Source organism: Amphiprion ocellaris, chromosome 22, assembly GCF_022539595.1.
Source record: "Amphiprion ocellaris isolate individual 3 ecotype Okinawa chromosome 22, ASM2253959v1, whole genome shotgun sequence".
NCBI classification, from domain to species: Eukaryota; Metazoa; Chordata; class Actinopteri; family Pomacentridae; genus Amphiprion; species Amphiprion ocellaris.
Window position 1 is genome coordinate 7,458,306 of NC_072787.1, and position 23,670 is coordinate 7,481,975.

Sequence of the window (23,670 nt, forward strand, 5' to 3'; positions counted from 1 at the left end):
TAACTTTGTTCATTCGTATGTGCAAACTATTCTGAATTAGCAAGTGCTCGCTGAAAGGAAATCAGTTTGTTGGTTTTCTTTCAATGATATAATATTGTGAGGTGTTGACCTAACTATGTGCAGTGCCCAGAGATGACTTATGTCATCTGTTATGTTGTGAAGTGATACTGTATGAACAAAACTGAATTTCATTTAACTGAATTCAGTACAAGTGTGTTGCTGTTTCTATGATGGCGTGTAGTATTACTGGAACCTACAGAGAAAAAGGTGTCTATTCATTGAATTAGGGTATGTTTTGCTGTTGTGGAATTAGAAAATGATTTTTTAAATATGAAGCACCACCAAAACCCCTGTCTGTCAGCCATTGAACTATTATGTGCAGGCTTGAAGCATGGCTGATTAAAGCTGCTTGTTTTTTCTATTGTTCGTATATCACCCTGACATAGGGAACCCTTCCTGCAGTTTCTTCCGTTTCTTCCCATGAAAAGGTTTTCCTGAACCAAATCTGTGGTCTAAGAGGCTATTGTATGTGGTACAAACTGTAAAATTCCTGGAGGCAATTTTGTGATAGTTGGATATATAAATAAAATTGTCTTGACTTAATTCCTGCAGCATAATTCTCATTTATGCAAACTGTGGTAAAAATTGCACTTTAACTGTGTTTGAGGGCTCAGTATTCCACTAATAATGGAGTCACAAAATAAAATGCAAAAACTCATTATGAACTATCAAAGCACTTTATTTAAAAATCTATTTAATCATCATTTAGTGAGTTATTTAAGACTGAATAATGAAATATAATTATGAAATGGAAGGTTTAACACTTTACAACACTTTAATTGTGCAATTTAAATGCTAATTTATTTAATCATTTTATCACTTGTTTTTTTAAATATATCCACTTTAAAGTGCATTGTAATTAACTTTATTTATTTAATTATTCAAGTGCCATCCAGTGTGAATTACTATTCCCAACCTGATGTAACCTTTATGTTTGTCATAGCATATTTTATGTTATTTTAGCCCATTTTGTGCAACAATATGTGCCTGAATAAACTTTGCTTAACAGTTGGTTTCACACATGGGTTTGCAGCCCACATGCTTGTCAGTAGCACAAAACTGATTCATCACCAAGATTAATAGACCTTCTCTCTACATATAGACAAGCTAATATACAGTATTTGAGGCACCAGAGGACCAACCTCTGCTCTTCTTTTGTATAGAATCTCTCTCAACAGTACCAGCCCCAGCACTTCAGAGGAACCCCCTTCCCCCATTCACCCTCAGTGCACAAAGAGAAGACAGAGCTGGCCTGGGTAATTTGGATAATAATTATTTCTGCATTTAGTGCCAGCTGGGTGCCTGAGAAGGTCAGGGAACAGCATGAGGACAGGCTTATCTCCATGTTGATGCTGGCTTCCATATGGCAGCAGACAATAGGAAAGGGCCTTGGCCCCGGACACAGCAGCATGGCACAGGACAGCTCCCACAGACAAAACACAACAACACACTGAGGCAGCACTAACAACGGTGGGTCTCAGAACTGCCACACAGGCTGGCTGGCTGAATGACTGGCCACACAGCGGTGGACTGACCAGAAAGGAAATTTGAAGCAGAGAGAGGTGGAGGGAATGGAAAGAGAAGCAACATAAAGGACATAAGTATGAAAGGAGTCATTTCTATAAAGTCAAAATCATGAACTAGTTGCCATTAAATCCTTGTCTCATTCAGGACCCAAATAGTTGTGTTCTGGCCAGAATGGAAACAGTGAGAAAGGTTTCAGTAATTTATGAAGAGGACGTTGACCTCTGTATTGAAACTCTACCTTTATGCGTTTGCCCGGTAAAGGCTCAAGGCTTGATGAAAAGATGTGAACATTGAGAGGTTAAAAGTCTCCTTTCTTTTTTTCCGCTTTCTGCTGCTCTTTATTCAACCACCCCTTCGACCTTACCGTTCACTGGGTTACCATGGCACCAAAATCCCTGTAGCAACCAAGCCTGAGCTTCATAAATCAGATTTTTACTGTGTAGAACTCCTTTTAATCTCCATCCACTGACGGCTTTATTTGATTCCTTCTCTTTGGAGGGCTTTCAGTGGTCAGTCCATCCTGAAAAGAATCCCAGGGTGAGTGTATGCGTGTGTATGTGTGGATTTGTATGCATGTGCACAGGCGTGACAAAAGGCCTATGGAAAAACAATGTCGTCCAAGACTCCCTTGAACCCCCTGCGTGCACTTCTTTTAGTTTGGGTTACCAAGTGCTCCCGTCCCTGTGTGGTGACTTTGAGACGGAGCCTGATTGAGAGTCATCCTCGTTTTTAATGACAACTTGTTAATCCCCTACCGAGCTGCAATCATAGCTTACTTTCATGTTCAACTGAGGAGGAGTCAATTTTTTCTCCTCTTTTCTCGTGCTTTTTTTTTTTTTTGAAAGAATGTGACTTAATTTAATTAAAAGGGATCTTGGCAGTGTCCTGGCAGATCTATTACCTATTCATAAGGCAACTTTGTTTCAAGGCAAGCAGTTAATCAGAGCGGCACTATAAAGAATGCAAGCCAACAAGTCCTCCTCCATCAAACTTTAATACAACTCACTGGTCCAGGTCACGGTCTTGTCTCAGAGTCCATCTCCCAAACAAACAGCTGGGGTGAGACAGGACGGCCCTGATAAGACTGAGACCAGCGTAGGTGAGCCAGAGAGGAGTTAGTGCATGGCTGAAGCGGTTAAAGCGTCTGGGATGGCTGGATGACACACGCTCCGAGGGCCATTTCAGTAACTGTCCCATTGATCTGCAAGTAAATGGATGAGATGGCTCTGTAATAGCAGGGAACTCTGGCTCTCAACAGCAGCTGTCCATCTCAGACGTTATAAGCTGTGATCGATGAGATGGCCATGTGAAATCAGACGCTGGACTTGGATAGTTGTGAGTCTGCCTTAGAGAGCAAATATGTGCGCTATTTCATTCTTCTTGGTGTATAAGGATTAATGCTTTCATATTTGTACGGATTTATACAGTTTTGAATACTGCAGGTCAGTGAGAACATGCTTGTGTGTCTAATGTAGAAGACTTTGGAAGTTTCTTTGGACTAAAGTGCCAGATGAAAGAAATGTAATGAACAGATGGATGACAGACTTGTAATGCAGCGGCTGCTTAACCTTAGAGGAATAGTTTGACATTTTAGGATATACATTATTCACATGTTCCTGCTGGGATATGAGAGATGAGAAAGTCAATGCCACTCTCATATCTGTCTGAAATATAAACCTATATGGAGCAGCTAGTCAGCATTCCTGCAGTTGACTTTTTTTAATATCATTGTTAATTTTCCGTATTCAGGTGACTGACTGAGGTTTGTCTGCTTTTGTGGAGACCATAGGTGTGTGTGTATGAATCAAACTCAGTGTTTTATGTTTGCTCTTCCATCCACATGCTGTATGTCTGTGCATATTAAACTTACTAGGGTAGGAGAGATGAGAGGCAGCTTTAGTATGACGGGATTGTGTCGATATTGGTGGTGGTCCTACCATTCTCTCTTTCTTTCTGTCTGGGCTGCTGAGGAGTGGAGAAAAGGTCTAGAGTTCATTATCAGAGATTTTCCTCTTGAAGGGGCACAGCGAGCAGAGCATGTAGCGAGCTCTCATTACTCCCAACGCTGTCACATAATCTTTGCCCACTTACATCCCAGACACAGGGACCTGACTTGTCTGGAGAGTGGCCTGTTTCGTGTATCTATCCCTATTCAACACATGAAATTAATCTGAAAGTGCCTATAGAGAAATAGTCATTTCAAGCCATTAGCACTTGTCGTGCAAAGCTGCCATTACTGAAATAACCCGGCCAGTGAATAATATTGGACTTACTGGAGCAATAGCCAATTCATGCTACATAAGTTTGGAAATCACCCACTTGGGGAATATTGCAACGGTCTTGTGCAAATGTGGACTTATGCTTAGGAAAACCATCATAACCTGCCACAAGTGAAATCACTAGGTTCTTAAAGTTCTTAAACAGCCTGAAGGAATATTACAATAAGCACATCAACCATATAAGTATGGAAAAACGTCATCTGTATCTCATAAGACAAGTTCAGGGTGGGCCACACACACATAAGCACATTAACAAGCACATATTGAATCTGCAGAAGAGGAATGAAATAAATTCATGTTTTTACAGCTTTATGGCCTATATTTATATGATGTGATTGAATTTTAAGGATTTTCCAATTGATTCCTGAGTAAATGTTGACATTTGACCATTCATCAACATAAATCTGTCAATGGTAGTGCCTGTTGTTTTGTTTGATTGGACAGATTTTTTTCATACACATTGCTAAAGCCAGTGAATTCTTGGTTGCAGATAGCGAATTCCTTCTGTGCCTATAAAATGTTTTAATCTCAGATCTAACTGGAAAACAGTTCCCCAGTCCCTCCTGTTACCCAAGTTCAGCCAACTTTTGAAAGCTAAATACATTTTTTTTTTGGTTCCATTTTTGGCACCACTGCCACACCCTGCTTTGGAGATTGGCATTGTGTCAACGTCAGCCAATTGGCAGCCACTATTTACTGCTACCAGCTGCTTTTGCTCATTGAAGTTTCTGCCTCTCGTTTACACATCAATCTACTTTCTCTCACTTTTCTCCCTTCTCATTAATCTTTACAAGATCCCAGAGTATGGCACAAGTTAAGCTTTGCCATATTAACTGGCCTTTGAAGCCCATTAAAGCTATTTTCAGGAATGCCTCGGTTTTGATCTGAGCGACAAAAGCATAGATACCACTTGTTGAGCTAATTTAATTTTTCTCATTAAGTCTCTCTCTGAGTATTGTGATGGATTGGAATTGTGTGGGAATGTGCAGACGGCTGACAGCCTCTTGGGATTTTAGGTGCGTTGGTGAAAGACAGGCACGGTGGGGCTGCATCTCTTGTCTTGTTGAAGATGCTCATTTTAAGTCTGTTTCATGTTGTTTCCTGGTTGACCCAACGGTGTCCTTCAGACACCGTCGCGCCGTCAGAAGTTTCAAAAGCCTGCTCTCTTGTTCTGCTCCCCGTCTTCTTTAAAAGATCACCTTGCTGTTGCTTTGGTGTAAAAAAGGGAGGGGGTAGGACTGTTTAAAGGTGAAAATGGACTTTAATCTGCACCAATGATGATTTATCAGCTTCTGGCCAGCCTCCCATTGCTTAGCTATGACTTTAAAACATGAAATAGAAACTATTACCTCTGACTGACTCATTTCCTTTGAATTTCTAATGGTGGTGGTGGTGGGGGTGGTGAGGGTGGGGGATTTGGAAGGGGTTGGGGTGGATAGGGAGGAGACAGTCAAGGATTCATCTCTTCTCTCTTTTTTTTTTTGCAAAGCCACAACAGCTCCAATCCAATTTGCCAGGCATGTGGAGTTATCCCTAAGCCTGTCAAATGCACTGACAGGGAAAGCTGTCACTTTTCATATGGTCATATGGTCACAATTACTACTCAAGTTATTTATAGGTCTCATCCTTCACACATTCACTGCTGCAAGGACCCACATAACAAGACACCTCACCACACTCAGGGACCATAAGAGACTCAATTTACTCATTTAGCAGTACATCTTTATTATCCTTTAAGCCACTAACTGCATTTTACTATGGAGCATACAGCTGTTGGGAATTGTGTTTTTAATTGATCTGCGTTTTGTGAGGTGGTTTTGGTCTTGGAACTCACCAAGGGAGAAATAAAAGGAACAAAGATGTAAAATCAACTCATTTTCTTTTGATAGTCGCATTTTCTGCACTTATTACACCATAACATCAAAATTAAATTGGTAGTTAAATCATCAGGTAAGTATTTGACACATTGCAGCTTTAAATTAAATGCTGAAGATAATGGTAAATAATGGAAGACTAGATTTAGTTTTATGTGGAGGAGAAAGTTAACTGAATGACATGTCTGCCTCCACTTGGACTAGCCATACTGTTTTCAGTTACCAATGGGGCAATAATTGCTTCATTTCCATGCCATGACCATTGGCTTTGTGTAGGAGTGTGTGTGTTTTGTCATACCTGGAGGATATGTGTTAACTCAGCAGGTTGAGCATTACCAAAGACCTCTATTGTTCTCCACTCCACTGAGAGTTCTCCAAACACTGGCCTATAATTAAAGGGCTCACTCCTACTTAATGCTTTTGTTCCCATGCCCCCTCACCCCCCTATTCTGGGGGTTAGGGATAATGAGCATTTTGTGTTCGTGGGTGTGCATGCCCATATGTGTGTGTGTGTGTGTGTGCAGGCAGATGTAGTGACAGTATCTTAATTTAGTTTTGACTCACTGGTGCATTCATTCACACATCAGCCACCGCGGTCGCCATCTGTGGGCGAACCCATGACCGCTTGGTCTCTTTAATCAGCAGTAGGGGCTAATCCCTTATGGCTTGTCTGGGACTGTGGGACTGCCATCAAAAATGTCTTCCCCCACACCCATTCCTTTAACCACCTGAAGGTGACAGTGTTTTGTCATCAGTGCTTTGCAGCTCTCTTCAGTTAAAGTGCAGTCAAAACCTCCGGCGCCAAAGAGAGCCACCTAACCAGGCCTAAATAATTCTCTCGGACATTACAAGGCACATTAGGAGTTTGGCTGAGTGCTTTGCTGTGTCACATTTAAAATGTAGCTCCTTATAGGGTTTTTGTCCATGAACATATAGCCTTGCCAAAGGGAGGGACTCTGTTATGAGATGAAATAAGAGACATGCCAGAGAGAGTGGGTTTATGAGAATTACTCTCTCTTTTTTTGTCCTCTCTACGTTCTTCTCATGATGCCGTAGTTTCTTTTCATGACTGCTGAACTGGCAGGAACTCCTGTCAGTGCAAGAAGTTAATTAGATAGATTTCTGTTATTGAGGACACAGACTCTGCTTCTGTACAAATTTGTGTCTTTTTGCTGCCCCCCTCTCATCTCCTATCCCCCTCCCTTTCCTCACAGCTCTGTTTTTCCTGCCTCAGAAGCAGTTTAGTCTGAGGATTAGAAGAGATTACACCGTGATCTGATTTGTGATAGCAGCTCATATTTGGGGAAGTCCAATAGTCACCTGCAGAGAAAGACAAACAAAGCCAGACAAAACATCCAACTTATTTGTGAGAAATGCCAGCAATTTGGCCTCATGGTAGAATGTCATCCTTATTAGCTGTGTGGCAAAAGGCGTGGAGAAACACTATCAGATCTCTGTGTGCTCACTGAAGCTCAAAGCCCATCTTAAGTTACACTGGTTCAAATCCCTGTGGCTAAGAAGAAACAACAGGTTGGGACTGATGTTAGTTTAAAGAAATAACCACTGAGACCCGCTTTAGTTACAGTCTGTCCTAGTCAGGGGGAGGGACAGGAGGGTGTTTGTGCAGAAGAATGTGCATACACTTGGAACGCTGCCATAACTGCTGTCTTGTAGACTAAAAGCTTGTCACAGCTGACCTCAGAGCTTTCTGTTGCACTGAACATAGACAGTTATGGCTCTCTAAATCTCTAGAGAGGACAAAGACACATTAAGATCATCTTTAGCCTCACTGCAATGTCACAAGGTGAGCTATTGGAGTATACAGTATACACATACTATACTGTTAACTAAGAAAAATTTCAATTCAGCCACGTTTAGTGATGCATGTTGACTTTGTTTTCTTTCCAACCTCGTCACTTTCACATTGGGCTGCAAGCTTGTTAATTTCACCAAATGACATAAATGATACCATTATACTTGACCAATTCTGCAGCCGATGGCCTTATGCATGCCTTGATTATTGACTGGCAGTGCTCCTGATTAGCATGTCGGTCACAAGGGAAGTGGTGGCCCGCGGTCATGATGATAATTGAGATCCTAATCACAGCCAGTGAGTTTATGTGTGTGTATCTCTACAGTGGTTGCAGAGGTAGACTTAGGGTGGGGGGGCTTCCAGCTGTCACATGGACTTTTGATTGATTGATGGCTGATGTGAGATGATGGATGTGTACTCACATTAAGCTGAGCGACGGCCATGCTGAGGTTCGTCGCGGCCTCGGCAGTTTAAGGCAGCGTTACGGCTTCATTAAGGCACAGAGCCGCTGTGGCCATAGATCATGGCGCTGACAGGCCAACATTATGTCTGGTTGGATTGATAATGATGTCATGAATGTGAGGGTCACAGGTTGAAGGGGCATTAACATATGTAAGGCTCCTGGAGGTTGATGGGAGATAGCAGTAATGGGAGGACTTCTTCTGCACGGATTTCAGTTTGTTACTTTATGGACTGGTATAACAGACACCCGACTGGTGATGTTTCTCATGCAAAATGGAACAAAAAAGTATCAATTTTATAGCGCATTTAGTTTTGTGTAAAGTTGAGTATTCATTGTTGTTATGCTTGATAAGTGACAAATCATCATCAGATGTTTTCTGCACATTGATTAGTCTTTTTAAACTCTGATTTTCTCATTTTCTACTTTTTGTCTTCCCATCTGTCAGTATCTGCCAACCTCCTGACCTTCACATTGATTATTACACAATATTGATAGCCTAAATTGAAATTATGCTGCCAGCCTTGTTTTGTTTTTTTTCTGCTCATCCGTCTGCCTGGCCATCACTAAAGGTCACGACCCCTGACCTTCCTCCTCTTAACTCTTTCTGGATTTCCAAACAGGACTTAATCCAGTAATGGAGGCAGGAGCAGAGCAGCCAGTAGAAGACGGCAGGGATGGTGAAGAGGGGGAGGGGAAAGGGATGCAAGCTCCCTCTTGCTCCTTCTATACCCTCCCCTGTCTTTTAATTCCTGTACCTCCATCCATTCCCTAGAAGTACCACCAACCATTATTCCCCCTTCTCCCTCAGCCCCCTACTCTCTCCTCACCACTTAACGCTGTGACCAGCTGTGCTTGGAGCAACAAAAATCTTTGGAATCCATCTTTTTAATTCTGCTTTATTACACCCACTATCAATATTGTTATTGTTTAAAGTGGCTCTGGCTGTATCCGGGCTCTGACTGACGGGCGTCCCACCGCGCCTCTCTCATTAATTATGTATATAGGAAGTAGTGGCGGCACAGGGGGTCGTGGAAGAGAAGACTTGCGGCTTGGTTGTGTATGGGACAGTGAGGAAAAGCTACGCTGGGCTGGTGTGAATTATTTACCGTTGGCTCGTGGCTCACACGCTGAGCGTCAGGCACTGACATTTGGAGAGGGAGCGATTGTCTGCATTCAGCACAGTGAGATGTCGTGCTGAAGTAAATGAGATTCTTTATAGGTGTAAGCCCTCCAGAATGAACCTGAGGGACCTCAGTGCCCTAATAAAAGACATGATATCTGCTCTGCTTGTTAGTCACTAAAAACAGATTAAAAACTGCGTGTGCATATGACCAGAAATGCCACAGTAAACCCTCCAAAGCAACCAGTCCCACTGAAAATGATGCAGCAGATGTCAAATGATACATTTCTGACTGCACATGTAACATATGACTAATGCACCACTGCTGTTCGGGCCCATTTGAAATCTAATATTAACCTTTCATTATAGGTAGCCAGGGAGAGTGTGTCACTTTGGCAACGTGCTAGAATAGCAAACGCATATGAGAGGTTCAGCTGTATGTGAATATCACATTACATTTAAATAATATTACTCACCCCAAGATCTGTCTTTGAACTGCTTTCCTCCACTATTTGTTTTCCCGCTGCTGTGCAGAGAATATAGAACACTGTGCTTGAAAAACTTTTGCCTCTCTAATAAGTTGCCTGTGGGCATTCCAGCACATCAGAGCAGCTGAAGGATGAGGCAGTTCGAGCATGCAAAGTTAAGAAAGTTAAGTGGGGTCTGGCACATGGTTGTGAGGTCATACAGCATCCACGAGTACTGGAGGGTCTGCAAATGTAAACTTTATGATGTCCCCAAGTCCACAAGAGTTCAGCCCGGTCCCTTTCTCTTCTAACCCAAAATTTGTGTACCACAATTTTCCTTGCACACTTACAAAGGAGTGTAAACAAGGCTTAAGACTGATTCTGTGGTACTATAGCTATGGCAAACATTGAAGCCCTTTTCAGACATGTAATCTTTTCCAACAGCACCTGAACGTGTCTCTTTTATGTCTAAATGAGCAACCTCGTCACTTCTCTGTAAAAATTGGGACAGCAATCTTACTTGATCTGATCTAGTTACATTTGTAGATCACTTTTGACATTGCACAAGTTTGAGCTGGATTACCTCACATTAGCAGATAGGTACACACAGGAAACATACTTGCAGTTGTTTGTAGGAGTCTTTCCTCTGAGTTCATTAAATACCTGCAGCATCAAACAGCAACAGCATCCATATAAATATTTCCAAATCACACACATGTAGAACATCACTAGCTTCATTAATTACTTAAAAATTGTCTTCAACATGGAGACAAAATTGGTCAGGATCGAACAGCAAGTCATAAAGTGTACTTTTTAAACATCAAATACAAGAGCGGTCACACAGAGTCCCAGTTTCTAAGCTACAGTTTAAAACCATGAGGAACATTCTGAATGACACAATGCTGTCACTTTAACAGATCAATGAACCTGGTAACGTTACGTATCCCATGTCTGAAAAGAGTTTAGGAAAAAAATCACTAAGATCAAGCAGTATCCCCGTCTGTTTTTATTTCCCATAGTTCCATTTTCTTGTGCATTTATTAGTTTAATTTTTTAAAACACATTTGTCTTCCCAGTAATTTTACCACAATTTACTCACTTTCAATTTGCTGTTTAACCCCAGAGGTGGCATCGATTTAATGCAAAGCACTTGAGGCATCCACACTTAGCTGGACACATTTGTGTCATGATCAACTCGACTCCTTTATGTCTAAGCGCCAGCGATCGTCTAGCCAGCGCCTCTGCCAAAGTTTTGGAGTGGTAGTGCACAGAGAAACTTGAAAATGTGACCTGTTGCTGCAGCATGCCACCCTCATTGGGCATGTATTTAAAGTCTCATAATGAAAAAGATAGGTACCGATTTCATCTTTCATGGCACCAACCTATACTTAGACAAAATATTTTAGTGTCAGAGTCCATAAAAGAGGAAGCCAAAGTCATATATTATGCCCCCGGCTCACTTCTTTGCTGGCCTCTTAGTGTCAAGCTAGCTGATATCTCATAAAAGCTGTCTGTAAAGCCTGATGGGCTCGTAAAAGCTGACTTAACCTGTTTAGAAGGATACTTTAGCTAGTGGCCTTCACACCTTATTTAAACTGACACTTCTCTCTTTTCACCCTGACGAAGAATGTTGACTCATCAGATGCATCAGTGCAAAATAAACAGCTGTAGCACTGTACACTATAGAGAGAGACATGTAAAAATAAGTTCTATTTCAACCTGTAATGAAGTTTGGACTGGCACATGTGTTTTCTTACTGTTTATATGCCACTTTGAAAATAATAGATCTACTCAATGAGATTTACTGCACGATCAAGCAAGTGGATTTTGTATGGCTGGCAAGTTTGGAACACATGATTAGCTTTAATCATTAGCATGCAGTGCAGCTTTACGAAGTGGCACTGGTCTCAACTTACTCTGATGTGTACATGTGCATGTGTGAGTGTGTGTTTCTGATTGTGTCAATTCGCTAATTATGCAGTCTTAACTGTACTTCAGGTTTCTCTCTCTGCTCCTCTCAGAATGAGCGAGCACTTCTGAATCAATGGATTGGGATTATGGGCCTTAACTTCAAAGTTTATCTCTTTCTTCATGGAAAATACAGCTGTGCTCCCTTCTTCCCAGGAAATAATTTATAGAAAAGTTGCAATTAAAGCAAAGAAAGTTTTGCAGAGAGTCTGTCATCCATATAAATGTTTTGCTATGCCCAACCAGTGCAAGATGCCTTTAAAAACCTCCTCTCCTTTAAAGACCAAAACTTCTTCTGGTGAAAGTCAAGTTGTGTTTTTTTTTTTTTTTTTTTTTTTTTTTTTTTTTTACCTAACATGTCAAACAGCAGTGTTGTGATTACAGAATTGACATTTCTGTATATTTTGTCTTCTTCATTGTTGTTCTTCATTGTGTAGCACGCAGCAGTTTAACAGTGTTTGAGCAGAGTTGTTGGTGAGCTGGTGTGCAGTGCTGCAGCGAGTAGGGAAGAGTGAGTAGAGAGAGGCAAGGACGATGTACATCTGCACATTCTGGAGGAAGCAATAGTGTAGTCTTACATTAAACCATTTTAAGGTGAACAATAAAAAACAAATATCTACCATATTCTATATATGCAGCTCTGATACAAAGAGATATTTTCTTTCGAGGTTAAATCAAAGACCAGAGTGACTTTAATGTTGTGCTTCTACGGTGGTATGTGCTGCAGGAATAACAACATCTCTGGTGTATCTTTTTAACTGAACTGAAAAACAGTCAGAAAAACAGTGGCTGCTTTGGATATAAATTGAACTGGATTTGATGCACCTCATGAGAGTTAGCTAAATGAACTGTGTAGAGTGTTTTCTTAGAATGTATATAGAAGTTTTGTCCATAAATCTGACTGTACTATGTAGTGAACCTTGGTGTACACTTTACACCACATTCAAAGAGAACAGATGTCCTCTTTTACAGAGAAATCAAACTTTTTGAACTTAACTTCTTTAAGTTAGATTTACTTCAGATGAACAGCCACTGCAACCTTGTGTCTGTCCTTCGGTCCGAGTTAGAACAGCTGCCATTCGCCTCACAGGATCAGTTGAATAATTGATACATTTCTGAATTGCACCTGAGCAACCTTTTTCTTTTTTTACTTTTATTTACTAGAATGTTCTGACTATCCAGCTGGCTCTGCCACAGCTTTGCCTCAAGCTATTTCACTGGCCTGTAGAGCCCCATCTCAGCCTCCTTCTCTTTTAGGCACAAAGCCACAGACCATATATTGGAAGTTTTAAAGCAACTAAAAACAGTTTTGGCTAGTCTTTTGCAGAAAAGGTCACACCTGTTTCCTTCTAACCAAGAGTAATTTATCCACACGGCACAACATGCAGAAATAAAAATGCCTTTGATCAGTTCCAGTACATGCTCTGGGGAACCAAACCATAAAACACGCCAGTGAAAAGGCAGGGCGGAAGGCATCAACAGTTTTTCTCTCAACTGTAGACAGTTGCAGGGCCATTTCCTGATTTTAACCTGTATTTTGACAAACCCACAAACAGACAAATGAAAAAAGAGACAAAGAAATGTCTGAAATGTAATGGCTTGTGAAACGTCTCTTTGTAATAAAGCAAATTGGAGTGTAGTTGGGGCAGTGAGGGTGGAAGGCTGTATGTTTGCTGGAGCAAACAGTGCTTTTGAAATGCTGAGGACTATAGGTCTGTAAAGGGACAAAGAGATAGCAAAGAACTCCTTCCTTTATTTCTTGTCAGCTCTGTGTGCCTAGTGGAGGGCCTTCTGTGGTTCCCTTCAAGGCAGAGCTGTTCCTTCATTTCTCACACTCGGGAGGCCAGAGATGAACTGTACACCAGGGGCCAGCCATGCTGGACAGCTTGTAGGAGGGAGCAGCTCTACAGGCGCAGCTTCTTTCCCTTGCTAATCAGAGCTCCACGCTCCCCAGTCACGCCACCACCATGGCCTAGGCAGGCATCCCAGATGATGGCCTCTTAGGACCCCCAAGGACCCCATATGTGCGCCTTCAGAGTCTGAAAGGAGCCATGGATTCACATTCACACTCAGCTCAAATCCAGCAACAGCCCCCATCTAGAAGCGGGATTTTTAGCTGGCGGGGCGCCACTGTCGGTGCATCAGTCACAGGAGGACATGGGTGAAGTCAGAGCCTGACAAATCCAGGGTATTATCAGGCCTTTGTCCAGCCTGCAGCTGTCACTTACCAGGCTAGTGGGAGAGGATGAGGGGGACAGAAGGGAATTCATGACCTATCCCTGTAACCACAGAGGAGGATTGAGGCATTCTGAGATAAAACATATGGGAAGAAAAGGACAGAAATGAAGATGAGAAATGCGGCAAGGAAAAAAAAGGAGGAAATTTTTATGTAGATGCGAAAGAAAATGTAAAATGGAGAGGGAAAGAAATGCCAGAAGGGGGGGATATATGCTTCAACTGCTTTCATTTGATTGCTTGCAAAAATCATTGCAGATTGGACGATATATGCTGATTTCCTCTGAAGACTCTAAAAAAATGTTTTATCTTTGTCCCTCTCCCCTTCAAAAATGACCAGCGGTAATGCAGATCTAATCTCTTTCTATCATCACGGTAGGCCCCAAAGGCTGTCCATTTCCCCACAAATGCCTCATCTATCTGTCTTTGAAATAAATGAAAGTCCGCAGGGTGATGGAATAAAGATGAGCTAAGCCTTTGACTTGATACAAGATTGCCAAAGGGCCCAAACTTAAGAAGTCTGCCCCCTCATCTGCTGCAGAGAGATACTGGGACCAGAGTAAGAAACCAGATAATCTGATAGAATTTCAATCAACATTGATCTGATAAGAAATAACAGAACGTCTGATTTTACAGTCACACCGAAGCTCCAGCAGTTCAGCTTTTTTTTACTTTAGCTGGAAATGAACGTTCTGTGACAACTCTCAGAACTTATGTCAAACTTCATCTGTTGAAATTTCATCCTCAGCAACACTCTGTTGGTCTCATTCCAATTGGCTGGGACTGACCCCTGACCTTAGGTGCGCTTATATGACCCATGCTACACTCTTAGTGATTGGATTACTCCTTTATTGGCCAGTGGCAGTGTTTATGGGGCATGTCGAGACTCAGTGCAGCTTTGATCCACCAACAGAAGCAAATAGGAGGACTGTGGCATAGTTTGCATCTTGGGCCTAAGCCTTGTGGTGTGTGAGACATCTGCCAAGTCCTCCTGGATCAAAGGATGACTATTACACAGACAGGCATCCACATACTTCTAACTGCAGCTTTAGAGTGATCATGACCCCTGTCAACAGGCCTGTTTAAAAAACACAGGTGGGTCACACATACATGCATAAACACGTATTCTTCAGTGTGCTGCAAAACTAAAGCACTTGCAAAGATGTTTCTGTATAAATTGTGATATTGTGTTGTGACAATTAAACCCCCAGATTCATGGCAAAAAGTTTAGGACTTTTTTCTCTTATTCTTTGGTACCTTTCTACTTCGACTAGTTTTCATAACCTTTCTTTAATAGGAGAGAGGATCGGTCGAAGCAGAACGAATCGCAAATCAGTAGAGGTTGTGTTGCTCAGATGGGTCTAGATCCTTGTTGTTTGACCTGACTCTGCATGTCTGTGAATTCACAGGTTTGCCTCTCTCAATAAGCTCTCAGAATAAACTTCGAGCCAGGCTATAAATACAGCAGCGGTGTGACTCAGCTGAGTACAAGCATCTATAAAGTGAGCACAAGAAAATAGATATAGTGAGAGAATGTGTCGGCTTCTTTGCATCTTTTTCTACATCTCGGTATTTCTGTTGTGCCGATACACTTGCATGCATTTTAGAGGAACGTGGCCAACCTAGAGAGGCCAAATGCTGACATTTCAGTCTGCACACTCACACATGAATTTTGAGCAAATCTCATTATACTGGACAGAATGAAGATGCTGGCTGTGAAAATGCTGTGGCATATGGATACTTTATCCATCCCATGTTTTTTAATTACTTTACAGGCAGTATCCCATTTTCCATTGACGTACAAACTCATGCGACCATGATGCAGACAGCCAGCCGGTACCCCTGAGTACACTTATACAACCTGTGACCTTTTCCTCTTATGCACAAATACATGGGTTATAGCAAACTGATGAGCAGTCCTCATTCATATTCTCTCATATCCATCTAATTCAATCCCACACCTCTCACACCCAGCCTTTTCTGGAGGCACTTGTTCCTCAGGTCCATCACAGACACTGGTGTATTTAGAGGTGAATTTATAAGCAGTGTCACCTGATACATCTGCAACAACCATGCTGACTAATTATGCATTGAGGTGCCCGGTCAATGCGGAGCTCTGAGTGAAGGAAACTGAGGCACAGACCTGCTCCTGGCTAATTCAGTGATAGGGGGCAGTGTGTGCCGACTCTTTGTGCTCGATTCCTGCTCTTTTACAATGCTTAGTTTTCCAGCTCTATTTCTTACCATATGAATATATTTACAAACCATGGACTGCTTTCCAAGAATCCCATCAACTTGGTGCCCCCATGCTGGGTGGAGGACCAAGAGGAGAAGCCCCTGCAGATAATCTAGATATTGCACAGGCCTCCTTTGAACTACCATGACAAATTCACCCCTCGTTAAATCCCACCCCCACTCCCATCCAGTACTCGATGCAATTTCCATTTGTAGCGCTTTGAAAAATATATTGAAATGCTATGCTGCCAGTTCTTTAATTTGCTGGAGATCTTGTCTTCGCTCATCTTTTCCCATTCCTCACCCCACCACTTCATACACACACACACTGGAACAGATCTTTAGTAATATACAGGCCATCACTCTCTCTTAGATTGACGCTTCAGTGGGTGAGAGAAGGGCAATAGGTCTTATTACGTAGTGAGTGTATATGGACTCAAGTAGTCTTGTTTATAGCCTGACATTTGTGGATGCCCAGCTGGTCCTCCGGCCCAATGGTGCATGTTTGAGATGCTGATGGTAGCACTGACCCTCCCTGGAGGGTCAAACAGAAAAATTTACGAGGCTGTTTGCTTGAAGTCAGCTTGGTCTTTTCTTTGGCCAGCCTTGGGGATTAAGCTAATTGCATGCATTGGACTTCACAGATCTATGTTTGGTCCTTTCCCAGCCATTAGAGACAACCGAGGGTGATTGCATATACTGCATTTCAATATGTATTTACAGGCATATAGTTAAGAAATGTGAAGAACATATAGTCAGATGTGGATATGTGCTTTTCCTCTCAAACACATGCTATATATACATGTAGTTAAGGCACTCACTTTTCTGCAAAATATCTAGAGAAATCTGGAAACCTTTGGGTGAAGTGATGTTTTCGCATCAATAAACACATTAAACTGAACAGATGGCCTCAGGGTCCATCAGAGTATGTAGCATTGGTATTCATACAGAAACACACTGTCTCAAGCTGATAAGAGTTTACATGAAACACTTCTGTGCTACTTTTGTAGTACAAAGAGAAACTTGTATGTAAAGGAGAGAAATTTTTGAGGAATAGATTTGTATGGCTCTACTGATTGCAATTACAAAATTTAATTTCTTCAATATTGGATTTGCTATTTAAGCAACCTCAAGTAAATAGAGAGGGAACATTGATTTTGTAATGAACAGTAATAAAAGGACTTCACCATCACCCTACAACCTAAAAGCATAAACTACCTCACACCCCAGTGAGCCACTTAATTGCCCACATCCACATAAAAGGCCTAATGTACACTCCCTGAGCTCCCACACATATAAAGCTATAGGAATCAAATGGAGTATAACTAATACAATTGATTTTGATCAAGCAGTACGAACAACACGATAACCGCGTCTCGCCAAGTGCTACTCAGGGGCATGCACCGAGATCCGTGCATCCTTTATGAGCTGCTATTTATTGAAGCTTGATTGGCAGTATGTCCTAGTGCCCATTATCATCAGAAGGATGTGCTCATTCTAATCTGCAATTATCACCATAATTGTGCTCAGAATGCTGTGGGCCCCAATAAGCAATCACTTCCACTGCTGCCATGCCACCTGTAAGTGCTACTCAGGAGGACTCACACACTGACAGAGTTCCTTGTATCAAGGAACCATTTTGAAAATGCTTTGGGCTTGTCTCCACTTGCTCCTTATTTCATACTGATTTTGCTCACTTCGTCCTGGCTGACTTTGTTTCTTTCTCTTCTCTCACATGCTCTTGATTAACCTTTCCCTTTTGCACTCAGCACCATCCCCAAGAACACCCCTCCTACCTTTATCTCCCTCTCCTTCCCTCACCCTATCCATCCCACTCCCTACATCCCCTAGCTCCCATCCCCTCCCAGCACAAATTCCTAACCTTTGGTCACTTTCATCCCTGTGGTATGCATAAATGCAGGCCTATTATCAAGCCGGTTGTCTCATCATAATTATGCGTTTTGTCATGTGCTGCCTCTGTAGCTGGTGATAAAAGGAGAGCCTGATTAAGCCGAGGGAAGGCTATTGATTCCTATTGACAGGCCCCTCAAAGCCCTTTAATGAAGGGGATGTAAATGAGGGTTTTCCACAGTGTTTAATGACTGCGAACCATAAAGGGCCAACATTCTTCTGCAGTCTAACAGGGACATGCGTCACTCACAATTGTGCACAAGGGACACTTTTACTTAGAGGGATGTTCAGGAGCAACTGCTCGAAGGAAGAGGGTGGAAGGAAAATGTGCATAGAGATGTCACTCAGTTATGCAAACAGGAATCATGACTGTCAGATCAAGGGATCTTCAATACAATTTAGGAGGGTGTTATTGTGGCCAAGTGAATTATTCAAATATGAGAAAGCACCTGAAACAACATGCTTGTGAGACTAATGCGCCAGGTGTTGCTTCTGAGAGAGAACTTGCTGAAAAATTACATCCAGATAAACACTCGGCTTGCTCTCTGGTCTCTCCCCCAGCAGTCAGATGGCTCCCAGTAACCACGACCGGATACAGAGGCTGAGGCACGAGTTCCAGCAGGCCAAGCAGGAGGACGACCTTGAGGACCATCAGCACACCTACAGCTTCGACCAGCCCTGGGTGAGTGTCTGTTCGGAATCCCGCTTCATCAGAGTGGTGCTTAGCTGCACTAACCCAAAAACAAACGAAACACCTTGTTTTCAAAGCTACAATGGTATTCCCTCCCAGTCCACCACTGGGCAGGATTCTTACATGACTTTCTGTCAAAATTGATACTACTTGATTAGGTTGTCCTTGGTTTTTCATATTTCAGTATTGCTACAAAGAGAAGAAACATTTCTTATTTGCATCGGTGTTTTGATGTTTACCCTAGTTCATTTTATGAAATACAGCCTGAACTACTGGATGTAATATAAAAGCAGTATAAAGACTAGCTCTTGGTTTCCACATGACTGATGTAAACTTTGAAAGCAGATAGTGCACATGCCTCTATTCATGCTACAATAGATACGTGTTGGTCTGCTATGCATACAGTCACATTGTCCCTAATGTCAAATACAAAAAAACTCCCATTGATGCGACTGAAAGGATGTAAATTTTGTACTTTTTACAGGATGTAGCAGGGGTAGTGCCGAGCACAGTAGGCAGCCGCAGCACGAGATTTCTGGAGAATTTAGAACTTCCTCCTGTGTTTGGGCACTGTTAATGAAAAATCTGAATTGTTTTGACAATGAACTATGAAGATGTGAATGTGGACATGTTTGCCATCACAAATTTTGGTGTCCATGCAGACATCCACAGCGGAGTACGGTCCCTCATGTACTTAAGGGGAAATGTCCGTCATATGTACTCTTGTGGACACATGAATGTGGAAAGCAGGAATTGGCCTCTAGTCTGCCATTTCTATTGCACATTTAAAGCAGTCTGTTTGGTTCTCAGTTCAGTAATTTAGCCATTTTAATGACAGTTCTTGCCTCCATGTTTCACCACAATAATTTTCCTAACACTATTTTGCAAGGACACCATCACTGCGTCATGAGCTTACTACATGTCTTGCAACTACCCCCAAGATGACTGTAATTGATTAAAAAAATAAAAGTCAACAGATTTTCCTCAGTATGGCAGAATGATGAAAAGATGCAGCCAGACCATTCTCCTTTTCTGATACAGCACTGAGCATAAATGTGATTGGCTTCCTGCGATTATTCCCAGGATACGATATTTAGTAATATGTACCCACAGGCTCCAATTAAGTAGTGTCATAAATTTGTGCACCCTGAGACTATCAGTAATAACAATCTCACTTGTGAAAGGAACAGTAATTGATATAACACGGTAAGAATCCCAGCACAACAAAGTCAACATTCTCCAGGAAGTGTCTCGGTCATCTGATGCTGTCATCCTTCTGGACAGTGAAGACAATCTGACTGCCAAACTTTCTGACTCACGTTGCTTAAATTTTAGGCTTTAGTCCCAACAAATGGCAAATTTCTTTGACTGATTTCTAATTTCCGAGTTCAACCTTTGACCTGAAGCTAATTGCTAATTACTCATCTCTGTCTGTGTCTGTTTGGTCTTGGAAGTATTGCACACTTATGGAGTGGAGGAAGAAGGGAAACACATGATGTCGAGGCAGTGAACTGCACTGTTCATTATAATTTTCATTCGACTTGATTAAAGGGATTTTTGAATTAATTTTTGACTTTTTTAAATAAAAATTTGAGAAGAGCTTCTTTAAGCCATTCTCCTCTTCCATGATTGATCTGTAACAACAGTGGGATTTATTCTTCATAATTGGAAAAATGTAATCAAGTTAATTCCTTTGTTAATTTATTCAGACTTGATCTCATATCCCTCTTTGCTGCGCATGACAAGTTCAACTTTGCTTGCGCTTTAAATAAAGAAGCATTTTATTTCATTTTTGAAATACCCTATGGTATCATTGATGATCTTAGCTATTAAGTCTACCGGAGTGTTAGAAGCAATATAACTCATCGCTTTGACATTTTGGTAAGGTCATACATCCTTTTATTTTATAATATGATGGAAACCTAATGGAGCCAGAAACATATAACCAAGTAGGAATATGTAAGAGGTTAAATATCTGAGGTTTATTTATGTGTTTTTGCCTTGTAATGGCTTCAGAAAAACATGGATTTTTCTTCTGTGTCCTTTGCAGATAAGTGGTCACTAATTGTTGCAACAAGCTGAGCTATTTTCTAAATGATGGGTCAGAATGTCAGCCCTTGAAAGTGAAAATATTTGGCATGCAATTTTCTGGCGAAATTTCAGCATCAATTTGTCAGTGAAACTGGCTTGGAGTGGCAGGCATCTTCTGCTGTTTTTTCTGCTGTCTAGATGAGTTTGGGTAAAGGATAGCAGCATACTTCCCACCATTTTCTCACAGAGGAAGGCAGACTTTATTTGCTCTGGATTTGCTTCAGTGTTTGTCTTACTGATGGTTGAAAAATCACTGAGCGGACATCTATCACTGCGTCCTTAATCTCTCTCTCTCTCTCTTCCCATCTTCCCTCGGTTGTTAGCTGTTTGTTCAGCACTAAGCAGTCTCAGTCTTTCTCTGTGAGCCTGTGAGCTCCTAATTGCTTGTGATTGTTGACATTGTTGGGCATACCACTGCTATTCCACTGGTAATAAGATATAGGGCCAGTCCCTCGAGTATTGAAGTCTATTTTATTAGTCCTCTTTCATGTTATTTCAGTCCCGTGAACAAGGATCCACGATGGCAGTGCTTGTTAGGAAAGATACATTCATACCCATGTTATACATTGACACTGATTAGAAGAACTCAAGGGAGGTCCTGCCTTAGTGTCATCCAAAATCAGAGTGGATATGGCTCTATTCAGTGGGGATGGACAAGCTATTAAGATGAAGGCCAGGGGGAACAACACCACTATCCTGTAATAACTCATTCAATGCAGTACAACTGTTGGAATCTCTGATCATTACGGAAAGAAAGAGAAAGAAACAAACAAACAAAATACAACTAACAAAACAAAAAGGTTAGAAACAAACAAAACCGAAGCAAGAAAAGAAGATGAAAAAAGAGAGAAAAACAGAAAGAAAAAAGTAACAAAACATAAAAAAGCAGCCAAAGACATAAACAAAACACTAACAAACAAGCATACAAACAAGCAAACTAACCAAGAAAAAAAAGAAAAAAATTAAATTAGCCACGAAAGATTTATGAAAGAAGGAAAGAAAATAAACACAAAGAAAGAACTCTTAATTTAGACTTCCCATCCTGACTGTGTATTTTTAGACTGATTATGAAACTGAAAATTCAATACAGCTTTCAGAACTTGTTGCCTTCAGATGTGAGTTTTATAACTGTGGGTGGAGGCAGTAGTGATAATAATAGCATTTTTAGAAAATGTTTTGACCCACACTGAAAAATGTGACTTTGTGGTTGTGTTCTGTTGAAACCGATTAGAGCTACTCTTTGTACTGAAGTTGGTATCTTTCTTTTTTCTTTTTCTTTTTTTACAGTGATTTCACTCCATGTCATTGCACAACATTGTCCACAATGATGAAAGTGAAACCTTAACGACCCTCTCTTTTATAAATCAAAACATTCAGTGAATGTAACCGCAGAAAAGACAAGAAGTTTGAGGAGGCAGTTAAGTGCCGACCACATCAAAGTGTGCAGAACTGCAGTCTGATGCACGCTGTCCCTGAGTACTCAAGGTTACACCATAGTAGCTTCCACTCAGGCCGACAGTGTGAGCCCGAACAGAAGGAGCTGCTACCATCTCAAAGCATGGCTCTGTTGTGATATTTATACACCACTATAGCGCCAGTTCAGATTTGCTCATTTATTTACCCAGATATCACAATTAAAGTAATGCTAACAAAACAGTATCTCCTCAAGGTCCATTTAGTAACTATTGTGGATCATATCAAATTGTCTCCATCAGCACACGGTGTTTTGCCAGATTTCATGAACAAGCAGAACATTGAGTTCTGTAAGATTTTTCTCTTCCGTTGGTCTGGTGTCAACACTCATTCCTGACTCTGGAAACAGCAGCTAACTAAACAGTTTCACATCAAGGTCCATTCAGTAGCAGTTGTTGAGTTTTCAGTCCTTTAGCGTGATCTTTACCTGTAGATCTAGACTTCCCAGTTGTTAATGAAATTTAGGTTTTCCAGACACCACATATCTTCCTCTACTAGTTTCTTATTAACGGCCCTCTGTAAAAATGTTGCACTTATGAGGTTAAAAAAAAGCAAATATACAAGAAAATGATCACCATAATGAGACACAGTTCCAGGCAGAGCGTATGGAGCAGTGGAAGGCGTGAGGCTGCTCTCTGAGGGTTTGACCTCAGCTTCTCTCTGGGGTGTTGGAGACTGACTTCAGATTCGTCTGCTGTAGCCGGCTGTGATGACAAAGCTCAGGTCAGTCCTCGAGTCTCAGTTCCTCCTTAATGGAATAATGACCAAGACAGGAGAAGACCTGTCTATCATGCAGGCCTAAAGCTAACATACACAATTAGAACTGGCATGTTTCCTCTCGTTCCGTCCCAGCTGCTCTCTGAGAGGGGAATTCCAGATGTTCATCATAAAGTGCTACGTATTTTTAAAAGAGTTGCCTTTCTCTCGCTCTCTGTTTCTCTTTCTTTCTCTGGCAATAAAATCAATTTGTGCTGTTGTGTTAGAGCGCCAACGAGCATGACCACACAGAGAAGTGTGAGCGTCATGCTGGTACCTTGGATCAAACACTACCAGCAGCTTGTAAACCCATATTTATGTGAATTCTTTTGATTTTATTATCACTTCATCTCCTGCTACCAGGATGCATGTGTCTGCAAGTGTTTGCTGTGTTCGTGCAAGCGCTGAGCTTCCGTTTTGATGGGTGTTGGATTGTATGCAGCAAAGTCTTTCCAGTGTAATCATGTGAAGAATAAGCCACTTTTAGCCACAGTCACTTGACTTCCCAGGGGATAAAGGTTAGAGTTAAGACAACCTCGCTCTGTGCCATGGCAGCGTGTGAATTGTAGCCAGTCAAACACGGCATGGAGTGTGTTGTGTGAGGCTATCGAGCATGACTGTATGGCGGCTCTCTGAAGAATGCAGCACTAGAGCCAGAGAGGTTGAGCAGAGTAATGCAGTGCTGAGATAAGCAACGCTGAAAGTAA

General features: G+C 41.6%; 1 protein-coding gene across 2 annotated transcripts in view; it reads left to right on the top strand.

Annotated features, from left to right (window-relative positions):
• Positions 1-23,670, top strand: part of pard3aa (par-3 family cell polarity regulator alpha, a) — a 392,129-nt gene that overhangs the window by 351,889 nt on the left and 16,570 nt on the right. The window contains exon 22 of one of the 2 annotated variants that reach the window (XM_055007067.1): positions 18,517-18,634. In XM_055007067.1, coding sequence (XP_054863042.1) covers positions 18,517-18,634 — 118 coding nt within the window. Of the gene's footprint in view, positions 1-18,513; positions 18,635-23,670 lie in introns of both variants that reach the window. The other variant, XM_023262624.3, reaches the window with a different exon arrangement.